The sequence below is a fragment of the Pinus tabuliformis genome, chromosome 1_2, assembly GCF_031772625.1.
Source record: "Pinus tabuliformis cultivar Carrire ecotype Pingquan chromosome 1_2, CPIR1, whole genome shotgun sequence".
NCBI lineage: Eukaryota > Viridiplantae > Streptophyta > Pinopsida > Pinales > Pinaceae > Pinus > Pinus tabuliformis.
In genome coordinates, this window is record NC_142298.1 from 966,117,284 (window position 1) to 966,140,686 (window position 23,403).

A 23,403-nucleotide genomic window follows, 5' to 3' on the forward strand; every position below is an offset into this window, starting at 1 on the left:
TCTAATTTTAGTCTACCATGTCATGTTTGGCATGACGTGTTGCGTGTGTCGCCAATCATTTCTTAATACTCATCCAAAGGAGGGAATTGGGGTTATAAGGTCCTTCTATTACAAAGGGTTTCAAAGTCAATGTTTTTCATCCTTTTCTTACATAATGCAACCTCAGGGCATGTCTTCGAATTGGTGGTCATGCTTCCCTCATTGGCGCTCCAGGGCTTGGACTTTCTAGGTGTCTCCTTGAACTGCCTGATTTTAGTATGTGGGGTCCGATATCCGGGAAAAATTTCAATTTGGTTTTAATAGTTTACTCTACTATGGCTCTTTGATGTTATAATGGGGATTTGTTTTGGGTCACGGTGCATAATTTCAAGTTGTATTGTCTCATGTTCATGTATGGTAGTGAGTTTTGGTTTACACAATATAATCCTTTGCCAAAATATAATGTGGGTTGTGTGTTTCTGTCAAATTGTCCCCTTCCATTTCCTCTCTTTCAATATGGTCACAAAATATGGTTTGTAGGCAAGGGTACTCGATTAGTGTCTTTTGTGCCGACTCTTCTTGTCTTTAAAGGTTGTTACAGGGCTAAAGGATATTGGTTTCATAAGATCCTTAATTTGTATACTCTGAATTCCATTGTTGTTTCTCACATTCCCTTCCTGTCACAAGCACTTGCCGCCTATCAAGGGTCACTACAATCCCGAGTTGGTTTAATTTTCTATTTGGCTACAATCTTAACTCTGTTTGAGTTTGTGTATCGAGAGGTTTTTAGTTGGGTTGGGTATTGTCCAGTATTGTGCTTTGTGGGTTTTGGGGATGACATAGTTCTCTGTGGGAGCTCTTCACCTTTTTACTCTATGAGTCTGGGTTTAAGTCCTTAGGGTAGCCATGGAGTCAGTTTGCTTTGTATTAGTCGTGCATTTCTTTGAGTGACTATGCCACCTCGATAGAGAATGGCAAGCTGCAGGGGAGGTACCAACAATAGTTCTATATTCTTTGAGCTCATGTGATTATTTAGATGGAATTCAGTGGCAACCTTGTTTGAATCAATTCCTCCAGAAATAAGAAAGGAGATCTGACAACTTGAATCTCGCGAATTTGGTGATAAATCCCACTTCTCAGATTCCAAAGTGGGTAATTAGGAATTCAAATGGATTCCCGACCCTAGAAAATTCAAAAAAAGGAAGTTGCATTTCTTACATTCTGTTGCAGGTTACCAACAATTGGACACGATCGAGGACAAAAAAGTGGATGATTACAAAGTGTTTGCATGCTAGGAGGACATAAAATGCCTCCTCATGAACGTCCGGTACTGTCTGGATGACATTCTCATACGTCTATAAAGGGTGGAGAAGTACGTTGTGTCAGATTATGATTCTAACTTTGAGAACATCACGACCACTCCTGCAGTGATCAATGTTCAACCAATCAACATTGCTTCACCTCCTAACATTTCTCCACCATCTAATGGAGCTCCCCTTTCTCCGGTGGTCATCTTCGACTAAAGGTATTATCTTAGCAACAAATGTCGTTTTTTGGCAGCTCTTTTCAGTGTCGACTGAGCACTAGTGGTTTGGTGGATAACAAAACATCAACACTATGAACTCATGGCCGACTTTCCTTGGGCTCCCGTTTTTATACTTGGGATGGCATTTCCTCTATAATTTTGTTTTCCTTTGTAATTTTGTCTTTTGTACTCAAAAGTCAAGCTCTTCTTTGACAACACTTTTAGTAACTATTTGGGCAATGTCTTATAAGACAATGACAAAGGATGATTAAGGTAGTTTTTCTTGGATCTGAGGAGCTTTCATGATATTTACATTTGCACTCCCATATCAGTCTTTTGATAACCATGCAGTCATTGTAAAATCTTTTGATTAATGGAATTTTGTACTGATTTACAAAAAAATAAAAGTGAGGTTTACCTTAACTACTCAACAAAAATTGATAAAAAAATAATAACATAGAATTTTTATTTTAACATAGAGTTATTTTTATTTTATTTTATCACGAAGTCAAAATGTTTATATAACATTAAAGAACAAGACAACATTTCTTATATACTAAGAAACTCAAAAATTATCACAGTGTTCCATAAATATTTATGATCATAATTAATATACTTTATTTTATTTTTGCTTTTCAAATTAATATCAAATTCATCTTTTGTTTCTTTTTCTTTTTAATCAAAACAATTACATCATAATCTTTTATAATATACTGAAATTGTTTTTTATCACTAAATTCCACCACATCAAAATTAAATTGATATTAAAATATTGGTTTAAGTTTAAAATTTGAATTTTAACCATAATAATTTAAATTTATAGAGTCCATATAATCAAATTTGTTACTTCTTCCCTAAAATGTTAAATTATGATAAAGCTAAATAATTAGTTTCATACGGATTTCATATAATCAAATTTGTTACTTCTTAAATAAAAGATTAAATTGCGATAAATTGGTTTCATGTATGAAATTAAAATTAATAAAATTAAATATTATTAAAACACAAATAACACTTTTATCCAAGTAACCATAATTATGAGCACAAAGGATATTAATTTTATTGCAGACATTAGTTAATTAAAATCACTCTGAGTAAGAGCTAAAACTATTAATAATATATTAAAAGCTCATTTCCTTTTAAATATAAAGACATAGATTAAGAACCTTAAAATTTAAAATATTAATCACACAGGATAAAAATTAAATTTTAACTCTCTCCAAAACAGAGGAAAACTAAACGGAAAACTGGTTTCTCTTATACTAATCTTCAAAACTCTTTCTCACAAAAATACAACCAACTATAAAACTTAAATTCGCCAGCGGTCATGCGTTTCTCTGTTTGGCGCTCTTTCTTCATTCAGTCACAGGGTCATCGCACAAAATCGTCAGAGCACAAGAGTTCGAATCTCATTGCGTCCTGACGGTCAGGATTTAAGAGTTCGATTACCATTGCGTCCAGAGAGCTAGGGTTTATCAAAGAACAACTGAAGTACCAGTAATGAACATGGTCGAGGGTTTTAGCAGAAGCATAAGATTAAAGAAGAAGGAGTTCGAATCTCATTAACTCCTCAGCGTCAGGGTTTATCAAATAACAGTTACAACAGCAATAAACGGGGTTTAGGGTTCTAGAAGAAGAAGAAGAAGAAGAAGATATGGCTACGGAAGGAGATTTAACGAGCTGGACAGACCTACTGAACAATTCCACCAAGCTTTTGCAGCAAGCCGCTCCATCTACACAGTTCCCTCCGATACAGGTATCCTAACGAATGCCTGCATTTCTGCTTTAAAGTATACAGAAGGAACCAAACAAATTGAAGATAATTTCAATAGACATACTGCCTGTGTTAGTGAAATCATGTCCATTTTGTGTATTCAAGTCTCTGCTGACTTAAGGATTAGGGTGTTTTTTGAAGTTCACAACATAGATACGGCATATGGGAATGTCTTGATTAAAAATACGTTTGGTTGTGCTTTTGGTTGAATCAGAGGAGCTTAGATCAGTTAGAAATTCTCTCCAAAAGGTTGAAAGATAGAACATCTCGGATCGAAGCACCCAGCCATTCCATTGCTGCTACAAGGTTTGTTTTACTATTGCCCATAGTGCTATCTATTGCTTCGTAAATATTGGAAAAAGCTATTGCCGGAAAATGATCACAATGATGAATACGGATTGTATATTAGTTTTCCTCCGACATTTATTCTTTTGGGCTTATATCCAGCAAACATTAAGAGCGCAGGATTATTAAACTTTGTTGAATCTAAGAACCATAAATTCGGGCTAATGGTTAGAACTTACCAGATAGCGTTGGCGACATTTCATCGAATTTTGGGGATGCAGGGACACGGGGACGTGTCTTTAGGGGCGTTTGGAGAGACCCCATGACGCCCCAAATTTCACGTGATGTCTGTATCCTGGACATAGGGGACTTCATTTTAAATTTAAATATATGAAACATATAAAAAATGTTGAAAATATTAGAATTTAATTTTTTCAATCAAGTTTTTTTAGAATTGAAGCGGCAACATCCACGATCCAATTGGCAATTAAACAATTTGGAAGGTTTTATAATCAAAGCCGCAACATCCACGATTCATTTGGCAATTGCACATTGTTCAAAGAAAATTAAAAGAATAGTGAAAGGGGGGCACTGGTCATCTGGTTAGTGAAAATGGGGCGTTGTTATGCCCCCCACCAGGGTTTAAATCGTCAAAAACTGGTCAGTGAACGTGGTTCATTGTTATGTCCCCACCAGGGTTTAAGTAGTCAAAGATACAGCCAGCATGGGGACCATTGATTAGCAATTGAGTTGTTTTGGCCTTCAAGACAGGCCAGGTGGTTGCATGCCTCATAGGTGTAAACAGTGTCCCAAATCTTGGTAGGTGGTGGATGCTCAAAGTTTCAATGTCATAGGAACTATCTATACTTTACCTATATAATTGCATCCATCATCATCGAAAGAGTAAATAGCGAGGACTGTCATTGCAGAAAATAACAGAAGAAAGAGATAGTTGGAAGCTAAAAAAACTATTTATGCTCAATCAGTCTTTGTTTGGTCCTCTGCATCCATGTGCTATGTTAGTGTATCAACATCATTTTATGGAATATAAAGACAGTTGGTCCCAAGCTCAACTCCAATTGCTGTTTGAACTTTTTCCAGCAAATCAAATGAAAAAATATTAATTCTCCTCCAAGTTTTCACTGAAAGAATGCTTGCCGGTCGTCAATTGCAATCGGAATGTGGTAGACAGTCCATGTTGTCTTGTGCTTTGGTGCCTTTCAAAAGCGTCCTGTTCATAGAAAGTTGAAACTAAACTTCGACCCCTTAATGTGCTCAAACTAATGTGTCGTAGATGAGAAATGACAAAAGTTAGGGTTTGAGGAAGTTGTCTAGACAAGAAAAGGCAAGATGAGGGTAGTGGAGTCTTCACTTTCCTTTAAAGTTTTTTTTCCTTCTTTTGGCCGTGTTTTCTCTGTTTTTATGAGGAGTCCCATGTAAGGGGGATCCTAGATTATGGTCAAGTACTTGGGGTGCGCCGTATTTGTGGGGGTTTCTTTGGTGAAGTCAAATGTCTTTTTTGTTTGTTAATTAAGGGCCTTCTATTCATTAGAGAGGAATTAAATGTAATCTATTCTTTTGTGTGATGCTGGCTTGCCATTGAGGGAACAAAACTTGTGGCAATACAGTAAGGTTGTTGTCCAAAAAAATAAGCAAAGTCAAGTAATTGTGTGTATCTTCAAAAAACTATAGTAGCAACAAGTGCAGGAGGGCCAAAAATTTCAGGTTTGCAGTGGAAGCCGAAATTTTGCAGCTGGATGCCGAAGTTGTGCTACTAGAAGAGATTTGACTGGGTTTGACTTGGACAAGGAAAGCACATCATCTAGAGAGGTTGGACTTGGTCTTGGAATTCGTCAATTGAAGAATCTACAAGGAAGATAAGATATTTGCGGGTTTTCCTCTCAAGAGGAGAGGTTTTGGCCGTGGCTTGCAACCTATATTCTATGTTCTTGTTCTTCTTGTTTTGGTAGCTGTTTGATGATACACAAACATAATAATAATAAGAAAAGCTAATAAGTAAGATAAGTAAAAAGACATCACAAGCAATTATCAAAGAAAGAGAAATCACTCTAATTATTGCCCTTTAAATTTCTCAACATGGAATCAAAGCTAAGGTTGACTAAGGGCATCATGAAGATCTCTACTACATTGAAGAAGTTTCTCAAGAAAGGCATCAAAGAAGTATGGAATCTCCTATTTACTCCAAAGAAGGAAGTGACCAAGACAAAAGACGAAGGACTCTTCTCAACACTCACAGGCACATTTCAAGATGAGAGCATTTGGGTGATCGACAGTGGAGCATCAAGGCATATGACTGGTCTTCACAAGCAACTGAAGGCACTATCAAAAGGAAAATATTTTTACTCCGTAGAACTTGTAGATAATAAGAGCTATCTTGTGCAGGGAATTGGATCAACCTCAATAGAGCTAGAGAATGGAGGTAATATTCATCTTAACAACTTCCTATTTGTTCTAGGTTTGCATAAAAATTTACTCTCAATTTCAAGTCTAGAAGATAAAGGTGATAGAGTGGCCTTCATTGATGGAAAAATTGTAGTATGGGGTAAAAGCTCAAGCATAGAAAATGCTAGAGTCATTGGGATTCGTGAGGGAGACTTTACAGGTTGCTATCTCCTCTTGCTCAAGCTTTAGTTCACATTGAAATCAGGCCATGTGAACTTTGGCATAGAAGATTTGGTCATCTCCATTTCAAAATCCTTCCAACTCTAAACACCATAGTAGATGGAATCCCCGAACTGAAAGATCACGAAGGAATATGTAAAGGTTGTGCATTGGGTAAGAACACCAAGAGACCATTTGGAAGCAGTGCTTCACGGTCAAAAGAAATCTTGGATCTTATTCATTCCAATGTCTGTGGTCCTATGACTCTTACATCCAGGGATGAAGTATTTACCAAATTTCAAGAATTCAAAGCTGAAGTAGAGAATCTTATAAAAAGAAGAATCAAGATATTAAGATCTAATAATGGAGGAGAATATACATTTAAGGAAATCATCGCTTTCTTTAAGGAGTCTGGGATCAAGAGGGAGCTGATAGTCCCATATAACCTTGAACAAAATGGAGTTGCAGGAACGAAAGAATTAATCCATTGAAGAAAGTGTAAAGGAAATGATACATGATCAAGATTTACTGAAATTTCTGTGGGGTGAAGCTACAAAGACAACTGTATACATACAAAATCGAAGTCCCCATAGTTCTTTAGATAAAAAAATCCCGAAGAAGTGTTCATTGGAAAGAAACCTACCATGCATCATCTTCGAATTTTTGGTTGTCCTGTCTACATTCATATACCTAAGGACAAGAGAAAGAAGTTACATCCATCAGGCCTGAAGGGAACATTTGTGGGCTACAACAATTCTTCTAAGGCCTATAGGATCTACATAAAGGAAGGACACCAGATAGAAGTAAGCCAAGATGTGATATTTGACAAAAGTATTGCATTCAAGAAATCAAAGGATCTCCTTATGGACTTTGATGATGAAGAACTTCTTGTATTCAAAGAAGAAGTTACTAGGGAGGACGAGGAATCAAATCATGAAGATGAAGGTCCCAGTGAACCTATACAACCTGTGGTTATCCCCGAATCTAGAAAAACACCTAATTGGTTGAAGTCTACACTTCTAGATGCAGAAGGTCATGGAGCAACTCAAGGTACATTCAGGGAAAGCAAGAAGCCCAAATGATATTTTGGGTATGCTGCCTACATGACAAAACTAATAGAAGCAAAGCCATCCACTTTTGAAGAAGCTGTCACTCACCAAGAATGGAAGGATGCCATGAATGAAGAATATCAATCCATAATGAAGAATGGAGTTTGGGAGATCGTACCTAGGCCTGAAGACAAATTTGTGGTAACTTCCAAGTGGATCTACAAGATCAAACATGTGGGAGATGGAAGCATTGATAAATATAAGGCAAGATTTGTGGCTAGGGGCTTCTCTCAACAGGAAGGCATCGACTATGAAGAAACATTTGCTCCAACAATAAGGTATACTACTATTCGTTTGTTGGTCTCTTTGGCAGCATTGATGGGATGGAACATCCACCAAATGGATGTCAAGACTGCATTCCTGAATGGCACAATTGATGAGGAAGTCTACATAGAACAACCCTTGGGATTCAAAGTTAAAGACAAAAAGGCATATGTTTGCAGATTAAAGAAGGCATTATATGGCCTCAAGCAAGCACCAAGGGCATGGTATGCTAGGATGGATGCATACCTGCAGAGATTAGGCTTCACAAAGAGTTCTGCTGATCCAAACCTCTATATTAAGGTTGTGAAGGGAGAGCTGGTAATCATTCTTCTATATGTGGATGATCTTCTCTTGATAGGTGTGGAAGGTCGAATTGAAGAATGTAAGAGGCAACTAGTAGTAGAATTTGACATGAAGGATTTGGGGCTGATGCACTACTATTTGGGACTGGAAGTCTGGCAAGGACCTGATGAGATCTATCTAGGTCAAGGAAAGTATGTGATCAAGATGTTAAAGAAGTTTGACATGATGGATTGTAAACCAATGACAACCCCAATGATCATAAACTTGAAGAGGCTAAGGAGTTTAGAATTGAGCCTCGTGGATTCTTCCAAGTATAGGCAATTGATTGGCTCAGTTATGTACTTGGTGAATACACGACCAAACATATGTTTTGCAGTAAATGTTCTCAGTCAGTTCCTAGTACAATCGAAGCATGATCATTGGATAGTAACAAAACATATACTGAGATATCTGCAAGGAACTATCCACTACTGCCTAAAATATGATAGGAGGAATGATGTCCACTTGATAGGATATACAGATTTCGACTGGGGGGGTAGTGAGCAGGATGGAAGAAGCACTATATGAGGATGTTTCAGTTTGGTATCCTGCATGATCTCATGGATGAGCAGAAAGCAAGACATGGTTGCTTTGACTAGTGCTGAGGCTGAGTATATTGCAGCATGTGAAGTAAGCAAAAAAACGGTTTGGTAGAGGAAGCTGCTATCTGACCTGTTTGAAGGACCGATGGACCCTACAATGATACATTGTGATAATACCAGTTGTATACGATTGTCTGAAGACCCAGTATTTCATGGAAAGACAAAGCACATCAACAACAAGTATCACTATATTCGGAAGCTAGTACAAGATGGTGTGTTGCAACTACAATATATCTCCACTGATGAGCAGGTAGCTGACATATTGACAAAATCTCTTCCTAATAAGAAGCTTGTGTATTTGAGAAACAAGCTTGGTTTGGTTGATGTATCCTCCTTGGTTGAGAGGGAGAGATAGGCACATCATTCTTATCTTCACTTGGGAAGACAAAATGGAGGATTGGGTAAGCATCTGGCATCCAATACTCTTTGAGGATGTGGTAGGGTGTCCAAGATAAGAGTAGTTGTGGACTGATATTCTTTGAGGACTAGCTATCCAAGATAAGAATATTCCAAAGAAGGTCATACTCTGTGAACACTTGGGTGGAGTATATAGAGACAATGATGATGGTGTTTATAAATCATTGGTCTCGCCAACATTGTGCTCTGATCTTGTGGAGAGAGAGAGCTATGAGTTAAGGCCTTGCTATATGACAATGTTGGTTGATATGATGCTATACAAATGGGTTACTGATCTAACTCTTCTTATGGGATCTCTTGAAATTGAGAATGTCCATGTACCATTTATGAATACCTCCCTAGTTAAGAGGAAGTGTTGAAAAATGTGTAACTAGGTTCGGTCTTCATAAATATGATTGTCAGAAAATCCCTTATTTCATGACCGCTCCCAGCACATAGACATCATGTACCACTTTATCTGGGGTATGGTACAACGAGGAGCAATAAGGCTCCATCACGTTGGGATTGATGTGCAGATCGCCGATATTTAGATTAAGCCCCTGGGAAAGGTCAAATTCTTGACTTTCCGAGATCGACTAGGAGTTGTGGAGAGACCCTCTCCTGAGGGTCCTGTATGATATGGATATTGATCTTTGGGAGCTTCGGGGGGCATGGGGTACTTCTTGGATCAATGAGAAACCATAGGGTGAGTGGTTCAACCTTCCCCTAGTGGTTTGCTATGTAGCTAGGATGAGTGATTTATCTTTCTCCTGCTGAGACACAATCATAGGGTGAGTGGTTCAGTCTTCCCCTAGTGATTTGTTGTGTACAGGGTGAGTGGTTTAGCCTTCCCCTGGGATACCCCATGGCGACATGTAGGCAAGATGAGTGGTTCATCCTTCTCCTGCTGAGACATCCTACCCATGCAGTCTGGGACTCATGGGAAGTACCTCTCATCTGGCCAATGAGGATAGGGACCATAGTACTATCGATGGACACATCGTGTATTGCCATACTCCCTATGCTAGGATGATATTGATTTGGGATCAGTTGGAACTGACTTCGGGTTAGTAAGAGTGGTATGAGACACTCTCTTTATTTGGAACTGATTTCAGATCAATAAGAGTGGTATGAGACACTCTTTTTATTTGGAACTGATTTCGGATCAGTAAGAGTGGTATGAGACACTCCCTATTTGGGACTGACTTTAGGGTTAGTAGAGAATGGTATGATACATTCTCGATCACTTCTTCTTCTTCATAGTTCAACAGAGTAGAGCAGAGCATTGCAAGGCATTGCATTGATGGCAGAGATAGTACGGACTAGTAGATGGATTAGCAGATGGAGTTCTCCCTAGTTGAGAGGGAGTGTTAAAATTGGCAACTAGGGCCAAACTCCATGTGGGTCATCTTATTTATGGCAGCTGATATTTTTCTTGGATTCCTCTCTCCGAGAGGTGTAGGATTGATCTAAAGATCATTCGATTCCGACATGTATTTATGGAGATATGAATTTATTTGTATTATTTGACAATTTGTCAAGGTCGGCCAGCAAGCAAATTACCCCAACTTATCCTCAACATTGCATTATAAATAGAAGAGGTCTTCAAGTCATTTGACACACTCATCTCTTGTGATCTCTCTCTCCACTCGTTTGAGTTTTGGTGGAATGAGAGGTCTAAAGGAAAGAGCCCTAATTGCAGTCCTAAAGGAAGGAGACATAGCCGCAGGTAAAGAGAAGGATCTGGACATAGTAAAAAAGAAGAGTATATGCAGTCAAGGAGGATTTTATATGCAGCAAGAGGAGGCTTTAATCTGCAACCAAGAGGAGCTTCTATACGCTGTCCTAAAGGAGATCAAGCCACAGTCATGAAGAAGCCCTAGACGCAGCAAGACAAGGTGCCCTAGCCGCAGTGAAGGAAGGGTTCTAGATGCAGATTGAAGGAGATCTAGCCACAGTTAATTGATGCCCTAATCCACTGTTAAAAGATGCCCTAAAACGCAGCTAAAGGAGACCCTCATTTTCAGCTAAAAGGAAACCCTAAGCCGCAGTGAAGAGCAGCCCTAGCTGCAGTCAAAAGGAGGCTTATACGCAGTCCATAAAGGCTCCAAATGAAGGCCCTAATCCGCAGCATAAGAAGGCCTAAAGTAGCAGTTTGTGGAGCCCTTAATCACAGCTAGAAAGTGACCCTAAGACGTTGCAAGAAGTGTGGATCTAGCCGCAACAAAAGGAGTACTACAACAACGTGAAGGATCTGTGATTAAGCCACATTGCTGATGGTGACATCGTGGTCTGTTTGGCATGATAGGGCTATTCTTAAGCTTAGTTTGTAGGGCAGAAAAAGCCACAGAAAAGAGGAGCAAGGGTTTGGTGTTTAAGGACTGTTTGGGGCACTGATTGAGAGGACCGAAGTTACAATCCACTGCTGGGCTAGGCCGCAGGCCATAGCCAACAGTTGGAGGCCATTTACGAGTTGCATTTAGGGAGGATAGCAACCCTATGAGGCAGCATATAGTTGGAGGGACTGTGTGAAGGAAAGTCGCTGTCAATAGGTGGGCTGTTGGGTGTATTTAGGGTGCTGTAGCAATCAGAGTTTGTGCCCTAACCATTGACCATATTTGCCAAGAAAAGCACCAATCTTTGCAACATGCAAAAGGTGCCTTAATCTGTGATGCAGCGAAGGAAGGAGGATTGCTACCTCATTGTGTCATCTTCATTGTGAAGATCTCTGATGTCTGATCTCCTATTTTGGCAAGTCAGTATTGACTTTAATTCATTGTACTCTATCTCTATCTCTCTGTTGAACTATTGAAGAATATAAGAAGAATTGATCAAGGGTTTCCCCACATTGGGGTTTGTCCCTGGCTGGTGCCACATCTTGTGTCCTCTTGTCTTGGCTTGTCTTCTACTATTTATGTTTATGTTCTATCTACACTTTACTATCATGTTGATGTGATTGCTAATCTGAATATTGATATTGGGCTAATATGAAAAATTGAAGTAAATTGCTCTAAGCATACAACATACCTAAATTTAACACTTTCACAATGAGCTATGCTTGTCAATGAATTCTGATTAAACTTACCAATGAAATCCAACCCCCATTGCTGAAAAGGGGCTTCTGCTATAACTAGCTGAAGGGGCAAGGCTGCTAACTTTTGTTTTCCTTTGAAAAGTTGGCACTCATGGAAATTTCTGACAAATTTATGCACATCTGATAAAATGGTAGGCCAATAATATCCAACATGCAAAATATTGTGGGTTATCATCTTTGTCGCAAAATGGCCTCCACAAAATCCTGCATGGAACTCATTGACAAGCTTCTTAGCTTCATTTTCATTTACGTACCTGAGTATTATTCCATTCAGATTTCTCCATCCATTGCCATCTTTTAAGATACAATATTTTGATGCCTTTAATCTGATAGCCCTCCTTTTATGAGCTACCACGTGATCAGGGCACGCCAGATTTGTCAATTACTAAATGATATCCTTATACCATTCGATCTTTTCTAACTTCTAGAGCTCAGGGGAAACAGGGGTTTCAGCCACTTCATTCTGGAAAACCAACTCTATAGCCTTCTCATTACTTTCTGTCAGCATTTGAGCTAATCCTTGGCCTTTGACAAGCTTGGTTGGTCTAATCTCAAGATCATACTCCTGAATTTTAGTTACCCATCTGCACGAGTTCCTAAGCAATCAGTTTGAGTCAATATATCCTTGATAGCAGAGTGTGGAACAAAGGCAATGACTTTGGAATAACCCACATATGTTCTGAAATGCTTAAGGGACTTGACCAATGCATAAGCTTGTTTTTCCATAATGTTGTAATTTAACTTTGAATTCTACAAGGATTTGCTCATGAAGGCTATTGGTTGCTCATGACCCTCTTTGTTTTTCTGCAATAGGACACCCGCTATAGTATCTTCAGATGCGAATGAAAAACCATAAAGTCCTTTGAATAATTCGGGCTGACCAAGGCAGGAGCTTTAGCTATAGCATATTTAATATCTTGAAATCCCTTTTTACCTTCATCTTTCCAAACAAACTTTGCATCCTTCTTCAATAGACACTGTATAGGTTTAGCAATTTCAACATAGTTTGGAATGAATCTCCTAAGAAAATTTGTTTTTCCTAGGAAAGATTGAATAGATTTAAGATTATGCGGCAAGGGAATCTGTTGAATAGCCTCAACCCTTTTAGGGTCAATTTTGATACCATCTTTGGAGATGATGTGACCTAGTAATTTTCCTTCAGTCACCCCAAACACAAATTTGGCAGGATTTAATGATATGCCTATTCTTGACATCTGTCAAAAACCTGCTTAAGATTGCCTATCTTAGTCTTACCATCTTTTGAGAAAACAATGGGATCATCTTGATATATCTCAATAATCTTACTGATCAATTCGTTGAAAGCATAGTCCATAACCCTTTGGAAAGTAGCCCTTGCATTTTTTAACCCAAAAGACATTTTGAGATATTGAAAAGTTCCCCAAGGCGTGGTGAAACTTGAAAGTAGTCTTATGACGGTCTTCCTTCTTAAACTAGACCTGATTGTAGCTGGAGAATCCATCCAATAATGACATCATACCGGATCTTGTTATTCTTTGAAGCATATTTTCCATATTAGGTAAAGGATAATTGTCCTTTTTACAAGCCAAGTTAAGATTTCTGAAATCAACACACAGTCTAATAGTACCATTCTTCTTTCTAACAATCACCAAGTTTGAACACCAGGAAGAATGCCGAGTTTGTCTAATGATACCAGCAACAAGCATTTTCTGCAACTATTTTTGAACAAGAGGGGCCAACTTAGGATTTATTTGCCTAAGTTTTTGTTTAAATGGCTTAGCATCTTCATCTTTCAAGGGAATAGTGTGCTCAATGACATCTTTTCTGTAGCCCTTGAGTTCATCATAGGAAAAGGCCAAGACATCACGATATTCAATGAGAAAATCTGTTAGATCTTCCTTTTCTTCCTTAGAAGTTCCCTTACCAATTTTGACAATCTTTGGGTCTTCAGGAAAACCGATGTTTACTTCAATAAATTCACTAGGATCTATCTTCCTTTCATCAACCCTTTTGGTGGCATCATTTCTATCAAAGAGTTGTTCCATAGCCACCATATTTCCAAGAGTGGGGTTTGTCATATCCTTACCCTTAGAATCAGACCCTTCTTCCTTAGAGCAAGCTTGAAAATTTTCAAACTCATCCAAGTGATTAAGAAAACAAACAATTTGTTTCTTTCCATCAAACAATTGCCAATGTTCTACGTTATCTGGGATTGAAGGTCTGAAAATGACTTCCATTTTGGCCTTATCCTTTATCAAATTATCAGATATTTGGAAAGTAGAAGCAACTACAACAAGTTCATCTGCTTGACTATTTTCTTCTCTAGGAATGATCTGGAGACCAAAGGCATCAAATAATTCAATAGTATCCCATACAACATTTCTATACCTTTTAAGTCTATCACTCTTACATGAGAATATACCTTTGACCTGCTTGATGATAAGATCAAAATCTCCTTTGACATTCAACAATTTTATCTTGAGATCCCTGGCTATTTCAAGGCCCATCAACAAAGCCTCATACTCAACTACATTGTTAGTAGCTTCGAACTCTAATCGGAAAGCAAACTTAAATATATGTCCTGAAGGTGATGTTAGAAGTTAGAACAATTCCAGCCCCTTTGCCTTGCTTAGAACGAGCACCATCAAAACTCATGTGTTAGATTTTCTCCTTAGGATCATCTTTATTTTCTGGCAAGATTATAGGATCAGAAAGAACATAATTTCCAATACTAGACTGCTTCACAATGGGGTCCTCTCAAGGATCCTTGGGAGGGGGAATCTTTTCCGGAACCTTCTGAATTTCAATGAAACCACTACATGGTAGACAAGGCGAAGGAGTCTGGTGCTTATTTCCAGGAATCCCTACTTGAGGGGGTTTGATAGTTTCCTTGATTATAGCTTCTTGAATTGGGCTTTTGATCATTTGTTTGATAAGTACAGATATTTTTACATTGCCGGTCCATTTTCCTAAGTCAAAATTTACTTGATTGCCTGAATCATTAGAAGCCACTTCTTTTGTGTTTTCGTCTTGCACAAACTCATCTTTGAGCAAAATTCCACTTTCCTCCTCAACATTGTTGATGCTAAGAGTTTTAACTTTTAACATTATAGCTATTTTCAATAACGTCCATCCAATCTTCTAAAGGCAAATGAAACTCCCTTCCAAACATATTAATTTGCTCTGTTGTTGATGCAAATTCATTATTTAAGATATTCTTCGCAATAACACAAGACTCTTCATCATGGAAGCTTTGACATGGTTTGCAAAAGGACTGAAACATCATATTTGTAGATTCAAAGGGATCAGGAGGTCTTTGCTAAGTGGTAGGATTCCTTTTTGGCCATGCATTGTTATTATTTCTAGGCTGAGTCTGATTTCTTTCCATTTGAATTAGTCTAGACTGCACAACATTCATCTCTCTAGCACGCTCAATTCTCATTTCCTTAATCATTTGTGTTAACTCTTGAATTGGGTCATGCTCTACCTCCTTAACTTCTTTTCCTTTAGACTTAACCGAACCCCTTTCGAAACTAGAGATTTATGATTTATCAGAAGCTTTCTTATCCTTCTCCAATTCTTCAACTATGGTTTGAGCGACAACTAAATTGGTAGGCTTAGCTCGTCTTATCTCATATGATGTATCAACACAAAAGGCCTCAAGATATTGTTCCAATAATGTTTTATCAGGTGGCTTGTAATCTTGAGTCATATCTTTAAGAAGACCATTAAATCTTTGTTTAAACTCTTCAACTGTCTCATTTTCCCTTTTCTTGATAAAGTTAAGTTCCTTGAACAAATAGTTTCCTTCTCTTTTGTCCCCATATTTATCCTTGAATGCAGCGAGGGTGACTTGCAAAGAATCAAAAGCATTAGTGGGCTTATCCAAGAACCATTGCAAGGCATCATCTTCTAAAGAAAAGACAAAGAGCTTCATCCTAACATCCTCATGATTATACTGAGCAACACGAATGTGTCTTAAGATAAAGGATGTGAACTTCTTGATGTGAGCATCATCATTGATTGCATTATTCCCTTGGAAAATAGGAATCTTGTCTATACTGACATCTGGAAGGTTGTGAGAATAACCTTGAATGTTGGTGAAGTTGCAAGGCTTGTAGAAATCCATGAGGTCCTGATTGATGGGATCAGGGAAAAGCAAGTGGATGTCAGAGAGGGCTTCCTGTCTGAGAAAGAATAAATGCTTACTAGAATGTAATTTGTTTAACTGAGCTCTTAAAACCTTTTCAGGATCAAGAGCGAGGTTAACCAAGCTACTAGGATTTCTTCTAGTATAAGCTCTTGTGAATGGATGAATCAATGGAGTCGCCACCCAAACAGGAAACTAACTCAAAACATCTAGGTGCTAAGGTGCAGATAGAAAGATGATGAGAAGATTAGTGAAGGAATGAAGGATAAAATGATGATAAGATGGAGAGATATCGACGACGCAAAAAAATGTGCCGCTTGACGTGCTAATGGAATGATGAATAAAATATTGTTGAAGCGTTGAAAACAAGAAAAACTTGTCCTCGACAACGATGCCAAAAATTGTGCCGTTTGACGGGCTAAAAGAAAAGATGAGAGATCAATAATGAGAATGTCGTCAATGGCAAGGACCAAGAAATGGCTCCCCGGCAGTGGTGCCAAAAAATGTTGTCGCTCATATTGTACAAGCATGGTGCGAAAACGATTTAGGTTGGGGATTGTCACTTTGATCCCCGACCTCTCCATTCAATTGTGTCTCTCGGACTTCTTGGTTGCTAATAAGTCTTGCATTTTCATATTCCATAGGGACTAACCCCCATAGCCTACTGTTGGGAGACAACTAGAAGGGAGAGGTTGGGGATCAGAGTGACAACCCCCGACCTGAGTCGTTTTCGCATCGTGCTTGTACAATCTGAGCGACAATAGGTGGCACAATTGATTGTGGCTGCTTATTTGTTTTGGTGAAGGTATACTTTAAATTCAAGAGCTAGGGTAAATGACACAACTACCATTTTTAACTATTTCATGCCCAAACTGCTTATACTACAATTGTATCTTACAACAGAAGACAGCATGCAAAAAACCATGAAGAGACATATTGTTTAATTGGTAAATCAGATTACCTATATAGACGCTAGGATAGCCATAATATTGTTTGATTTCCTGTTCATTGGTATTCATTTCTTCTCCCAAGGCTTTAATAATAGTGGTATATTTTTTGAAATAAATGGAATATTCTATGCATGATCCATGTGAATTATGTGTCCAGCAACCTGGAAAGTATTCCAAGCAGATCCTCTGGTGTTTCCAAACAGATAACACGTTTGGATATGATATGAGGATCCATGAATCCTGGCCGCATGGGGGCCAGAGCCTGTAATTTATTTTTCAACTTTTCTTAAAGTACATTTAGAATTTTTTTGCCATGAAATGCACATCCAAGACTTAGCAGAAGCTTGAGGCTTTGTTGACAGAGGGGTGAAGGCGAAGCTTAAGGCTTTGTTGACATAGGGGTGAAGGCGAAGCTTGAGGCTTTGTTGACAGAGGGGTGAAGGCGAAGCTTAAGGCTTTGTTGACATAGGGGTGAAGGCGAAGCTTGAGGCTTTGTTGACAAAGGTGTGTGTTGAATTTGTAACTATGGTCGGTCTTCATAATGTACTTGTGTTGAATTTTTGGCTCCAAAAGTGACAAGTCTGCTTCCCTCCAAGTTAAGTCAGCCGTGGCCAAGAGACATGTCCATTCACCCTAGATAAACCACTATATAAAGGCAGTTCGAGTTCCTCATTTGGGCAATTTGCATCTCTCGCTCAAGACAGTTTCTGGGCAAAGGAAGTGAAGGACAGGAAAGATGAAATATTCTCTCTCTCTCTCTAGAATCTCACACATGTGGTCTGGTCTCTCTCTCTGTGATTCACATCTTTCCGGGGCAACTGTTGCTGGGGGGCTGAAATTTTCTGGGTTACTAGGGGCCCAAAATTTTGGGCTACTTCACAGTTGCTGGGAGGCTGAAATTTTTGGATTGGACAGGCAGAACGATGTGCAGGATCACTTTGGGTGACTTGACTTGGAGGAGAAGACCAGGTGTGATGATAGGTCTAGGTGTGTCTTTCATTGAACATGGAGAATTTCTCTATTGAAAAGGTTGCTTGGTTTTTCCCCATAGTGGGGTTTCCCAGGGTAAATCTTGTCTTTCTTTTGTGCATTGTGATCTCTACTGTTCTACTGCTTTTTATTGTTGAATTTCTGAAGTATAATTGCTGAATGATATATTGGAACAAGTTAAAAGAATATCTACATCAAAAGTAATTATCAAAATTTCAGAAATATTGTGCTAACCGTAATTGCACTAGAAAATCAACAGAGTGAAGGCCACTACAACACTATTCTCATTAATAGCTCAGTATGTGACTTGTCGGAATTGGACTTCAGTGTGGGGGGGGGACAACATTCCTTCCCACAACCACTTATGGTTGACCCAGTTGACCTCTACAAGAACCTAAACATAACAAATGTCTTGCCCATATCATGTTATTTAACAGGACCAGGAAATAAGTGTTTGTGTATAGTCTTGAAGCTGAGATCGAACAGGCTGAAATCTTCTTAATAGAACTTGTCTAATGGAGAGTTATATTCTTACCATAATAGTGGATAAACATGAGGTGTCACTTCATATGTAATATTCATTGATAGAAGTGATTTATAGATGCTATCTTATATTATAGTCTTGTTAATTGATACGTTTAAATTTCTTAGTTTTTTGCTCATTACAATTGGGAACTGCTGGTTGAAATTTAATTTCATTGATATTAATTCTAAGCTTCAATTTGAATAGGTAGAATTGTGCTGAACACACGTAACATTTGTATCAGGGACAAATTTTGTAGCACTATATTGCTACTTTGATATGTAAACCATTCAATGGTTTCCATTGTAAACAAATCTTCCTATACAAATGTTTCTCAATTTTTTGAGTTGAGGGTTGGGTGTAATAGGCATTGGTCACTAAGCAATCAAGGAAGTTCAATATGTGCTATCATGATCTAATGTAATTTAGCAAGGCGATTAATTGATGATTGAGTTGTTTTGGAAACACGTGTGGTATATTGGGCATCAATGAACTCAGTTATCTTTTGCAATAGTTGAGGGAAATATGAATGAATTGATTGGTCAATTTTGTTGAGAGACTTTTGTCTAAGTTTACTGTAATGTTCAGGCTTTTAGCACGCGAAGGGATAAATGCTGAACAACTTACAAGAGATTTGAAGTCATTTGAGTTAAAGGTAACCTTGGATTTTATTATCTGTCCTCTCATTTTCCTCTTTTCTTCCTTTTCTTATATTAAAATGTTTCGTTTTTAATCATGTAAGTGATTGCTAACCATGTTCTTTTTCTTATTCATATTTTGTTCATGTTATTTAGTACAACATGTGCTTTCATTCTAACATATTTATTGTTCTTTCCTTGGCTTTCTTTGGTTGATAAGGCCAATGTTTTTTCTTAATTACAATAGGGCTATGTTCATTTTTGTTTCATTTAGTATAGTCTTGGATTTTGTCTCCTTTCATGTTAATCTTGCCATATAATTTCACTACCCATGATTTAACAGAAAAAACAATTTGTATAAACGATGATGACCTTTTCCGCTCTAACATAGATGAATAAAGTAGTACATGCTGAAAATGACAAATTGTTAGCATCCATCGGGTTTGCATAACATGGTAAGACTTTTAAAGGTTATATGCTAGAATCCTTACACGGTCGTAACAATTATGCATAAAATAATTTAATATAACTCACCTTCTTGCATCTCGATTGATGTAGATATGAGAATAGATAAATGGTAACCTACTATATAGTCCCATATGTTTTCTAGTTATTAGGTGTTATGTCGCTGTAAACAATTACAACATATGAGATAACCCTTCCTCTATTGTGATGTTAATACCACTTGAATGCTCCTATTTGCCCAAATACTAAGATTGCAAAAATATCCCCAGAATAGGTAAAACATTATGAAATTTTCAGAAATCAGCTTCAATATGCAGAAAATAACACAAATATCATCAACTATGCATAAGGTACAAAACATAAGAGGAAGCACATTTCTTCCAATGTAATGAATTACATATCATATCCTTAGAAAAGTAAGCGGGAGCAACCTGGCTTTCAAAATATGTTTAATAAACAGGGTACGTCCACATAGGTCAAACACCTTAAGGCAATCCCTCACATACATAGATCAAAGATTAGTATGCCAATGCTTATGTGGTGGCAACTCTTAGTGAGTGAAATAGTCCATGACCCCAACCAACATTGGCCACACGAGGCAATATATTAATGCAAAAGAAAATAATGCACATGACCCTCCATGCTCTTTAAATAGAGATCATGGATTTATTGGGTGTTAAGACATGAATCAAGTGCTGTTAGTATTGAAGAGAAGATGGATTGTTAGATCATTTTATGTCTTGAGCATAATTGTGACTATCCTATTAGTTAGTTACAAGGGCACACTAAAAAACATACACTACATAAAACACATTAGACCAATTGTAATGTCCTCTTCTAATTAAATTTCCCAAGGAGAACGAAGTAGGCTATCTAATGCCATAGGCGATAGTCATTTATAAAGGGGGAAACCCATTATTTGATGTTATTGGGGTAACATTAGATAATTTGGGGTAAATGGAGGGAAACATGTAATAAAAGCCAAATTGGGGCAAAATATAGGAAAACTTGTTAGTCCCTGAAATTAAATTAGGAGGGAAGACTACAAAGAAAATCTATTAAAAGGAAAGAAGAGAATCATTTTAATCATCATGGATTGTGGATCTTTTGATTTTTGAGCTGAGGCTCCTGGAGGGTTTTAAGACCCCTTTCCTTTGATTGGTTTGGGTGGTGGAAGATTCCACCCTAGGCAATCCTTCTTTTGATTCTATTTAGCATAATTCTTGGGGCTACATTCAACTATTTTGTGGCAACAAGAGTTTCTGAGACAATAAGTAAGGCAACAACTTACCTTCAAGAAAATTTATGTGGCAGTGTGGGCTTAGAAGACAGAGTTTTGTGGCAGCAAGGGACTCTGAGGTCACTCTTCTGGATAGTGAGGGTTTGAGTGTTGATTTTTCATAGGGTCTTCTAAATTGATAATTACTTCTATTGATTCAATTCCTTTGGAATTGGCTTTCAGAATAATCACATCATCAATATTCTTTGGTCGACGTTTCGAACCCTCTAATGTGGTTCATCATCAGGACCAAGATGAAAGAATCAGTCTGTCCATAGGAATAAATCGTGAAGATGCAACCAGTTCCAGAACTAGCCGTTAATAAAATATAATTTTAATTAACAAAAGAACGTTAAGAGGGATTTTAGTTGAATATAAATAATTAAAATTAATAAGGTCAAGGTCAAAGAATATAAGAAAGTTAAGGGGAGAGATTAGGTCAACATTTGATAAAATATAAATTTAATGTTAAATATATAATATAAATTTAATGGCCAATATATAAGTAAGAGGTGAAATTAAAATTGGGGGAATTTTATAGATAAAAAAGGGAGAATAATTATCATAAAATATTATATTATAAATTAAATTAAGGAAAGGAATTGACCAAAATTTAGTTTTTTTAATGTTGTTGAAAATATATTAAAATTAAAGAAAGGGACCCTAATTTGACTAAAAGTCAAAGAAAAATAATAAGGTAGAAATATAATAGATAAATAAGGTCAATAGGGAAGAAAATATAAACAAATAAATAACCAAAAATAAATAATTGATTAATTGAATAAATAAATATCAAAAGGACCCTAATTTGACTATAAGAGAAAGAAGAATAATAAGGTAGATTAATAGGATCCTTCATTAACCACTCCTACCTTGGAAGATAACACTAGTACATGTTCAAAACCCCAAATTTGGAAGGGAAACCCACTATGAAGTTCTCCTTTTTGCCCTTGATTAAAAGGCTTATTTACTCAATTGCACTATTGAATCATTGTATTGGAAGGTGAGGAGACGCATTGGATCTTATACAGGATTGTAGGCGAGTTTTCATCTAGGACTTGGCCTCCCTATACAGGTTCCAAGCCCTCTAGAGGATCACAATGACATTTGTAGGGTGAGTGTTGAGAGCAATGGGCCTCCATTCATGCGGGGCATTGATTTCCACAACATTGGCTTCTTCATCACCACCATTTGCTTGTTTGTGCCTTAGTTATTCGAGATGATGATGCACTTGGAGCACATTGCCCCAACTGGCTACACATTGCATCCGACACTTGGCAGCTGATCCAAGGCCCAAAGGAGGTTATGTCTTTCCTAGGGAGACATGGGAGGGCATGTGTCACTTCCTAGCCCTCATTGATGGAGCATTGACTTGGTTTTGAGCTAGTTGGAGACCCATGAGACCCATTTTGGTGCCCCAAACTCGAAATAGGGGTCCTAGAGATGTTTTGCAGCACAAGGAGGGTGTCTCCCGCTTCATCATCATTTTTGAGGCCATCTCCCACATTTCTACCACAAGAGGCCTCAATGCTGCCCCTCTAGGCCTCCACACATGCATGGCATCAACCTTAGCTGGGCTTAGGAGGTAGATTAATCTAATTTTTAAAAGCTAACATGGTTGGCTTGTAAGCATGGGTGGGTTACTTAGCACATTAGACATGTAGAGGGGCTTTGTCTTTTGTATTTTTAATTTATAACACTTGTATAAATATATGAGAGCTATTCTCATCTAACCATCACACTTGGGATTTTCACATAGTATTAGAGAATTGGGACCTGCAATTTGAGGAGAATTTTTGATGTTTTGGGATGCACTTTGATGTTTGTATCTCTATTGCTATCTTTTTGGAGCCTCTAATGTGTTGTTGATGGATGGATATACTCTACATTGTCTTGTAATTGTTATTTTATGATGAAATTATCTTGCAAATATGTCTAATGCATGGAATTTGTTCTCATGATAAGAATTCACACTTTCTTTTATTGAATATCTTTCAAAATTGTATTCTTGGGAAGCTTTGCATGTGTTAGTCATTGATAATGTGGAAAGAATGTTCCTAGCGGATAATGATTGCATTTAATCAATGAAACTCCATTAACTAATGCTAAAGAGGGCAGTTTTTGAAAGGTGTAAATAGGGCTTCCTCTTTTAGCCTCCTTGAAGGTCAATTTAGCCAATTATAAGCATCCATGAATCCATACTCCCAATGGTCTAGGCACTGATAAAGTCCCTTGGTGGCCAAGCTTGGATTTAATCGATAATTTTCCCTTCTTTTCCTTCTCTAAATTGTGTCCCCTCAAGGATAAGAAGGCTTCACTAGGGCTTGGTGCAAAATATCTTGGAGGAATTTTCAGATATTTTCTTTCGTGTCTCCTCTAGGGGTACTCAAGTTTTGGTGGAATTCCCACGTTTAATTCTCCATAAATTTGATGCCGT

At 37.7% G+C, this 23,403-nt stretch overlaps 1 protein-coding gene across 1 annotated transcript in view; it reads left to right on the forward strand.

Annotated features, from left to right (window-relative positions):
• Positions 1–2,772: 2,772 nt before the first annotated feature.
• The window catches only part of LOC149209197 (nuclear pore complex protein NUP93A-like), a 271,345-nt gene continuing 250,714 nt past the window's right edge, over positions 2,773–23,403 (forward strand). Inside the window, exons 1-3 of the mRNA XM_089396303.1 lie at positions 2,773–3,260; positions 3,493–3,584; positions 19,173–19,239. Coding sequence (XP_089252429.1) covers positions 3,159–3,260; positions 3,493–3,584; positions 19,173–19,239 — 261 coding nt within the window. The 5' untranslated portion in view covers positions 2,773–3,158. The remainder of the gene's footprint in view (positions 3,261–3,492; positions 3,585–19,172; positions 19,240–23,403) is intronic.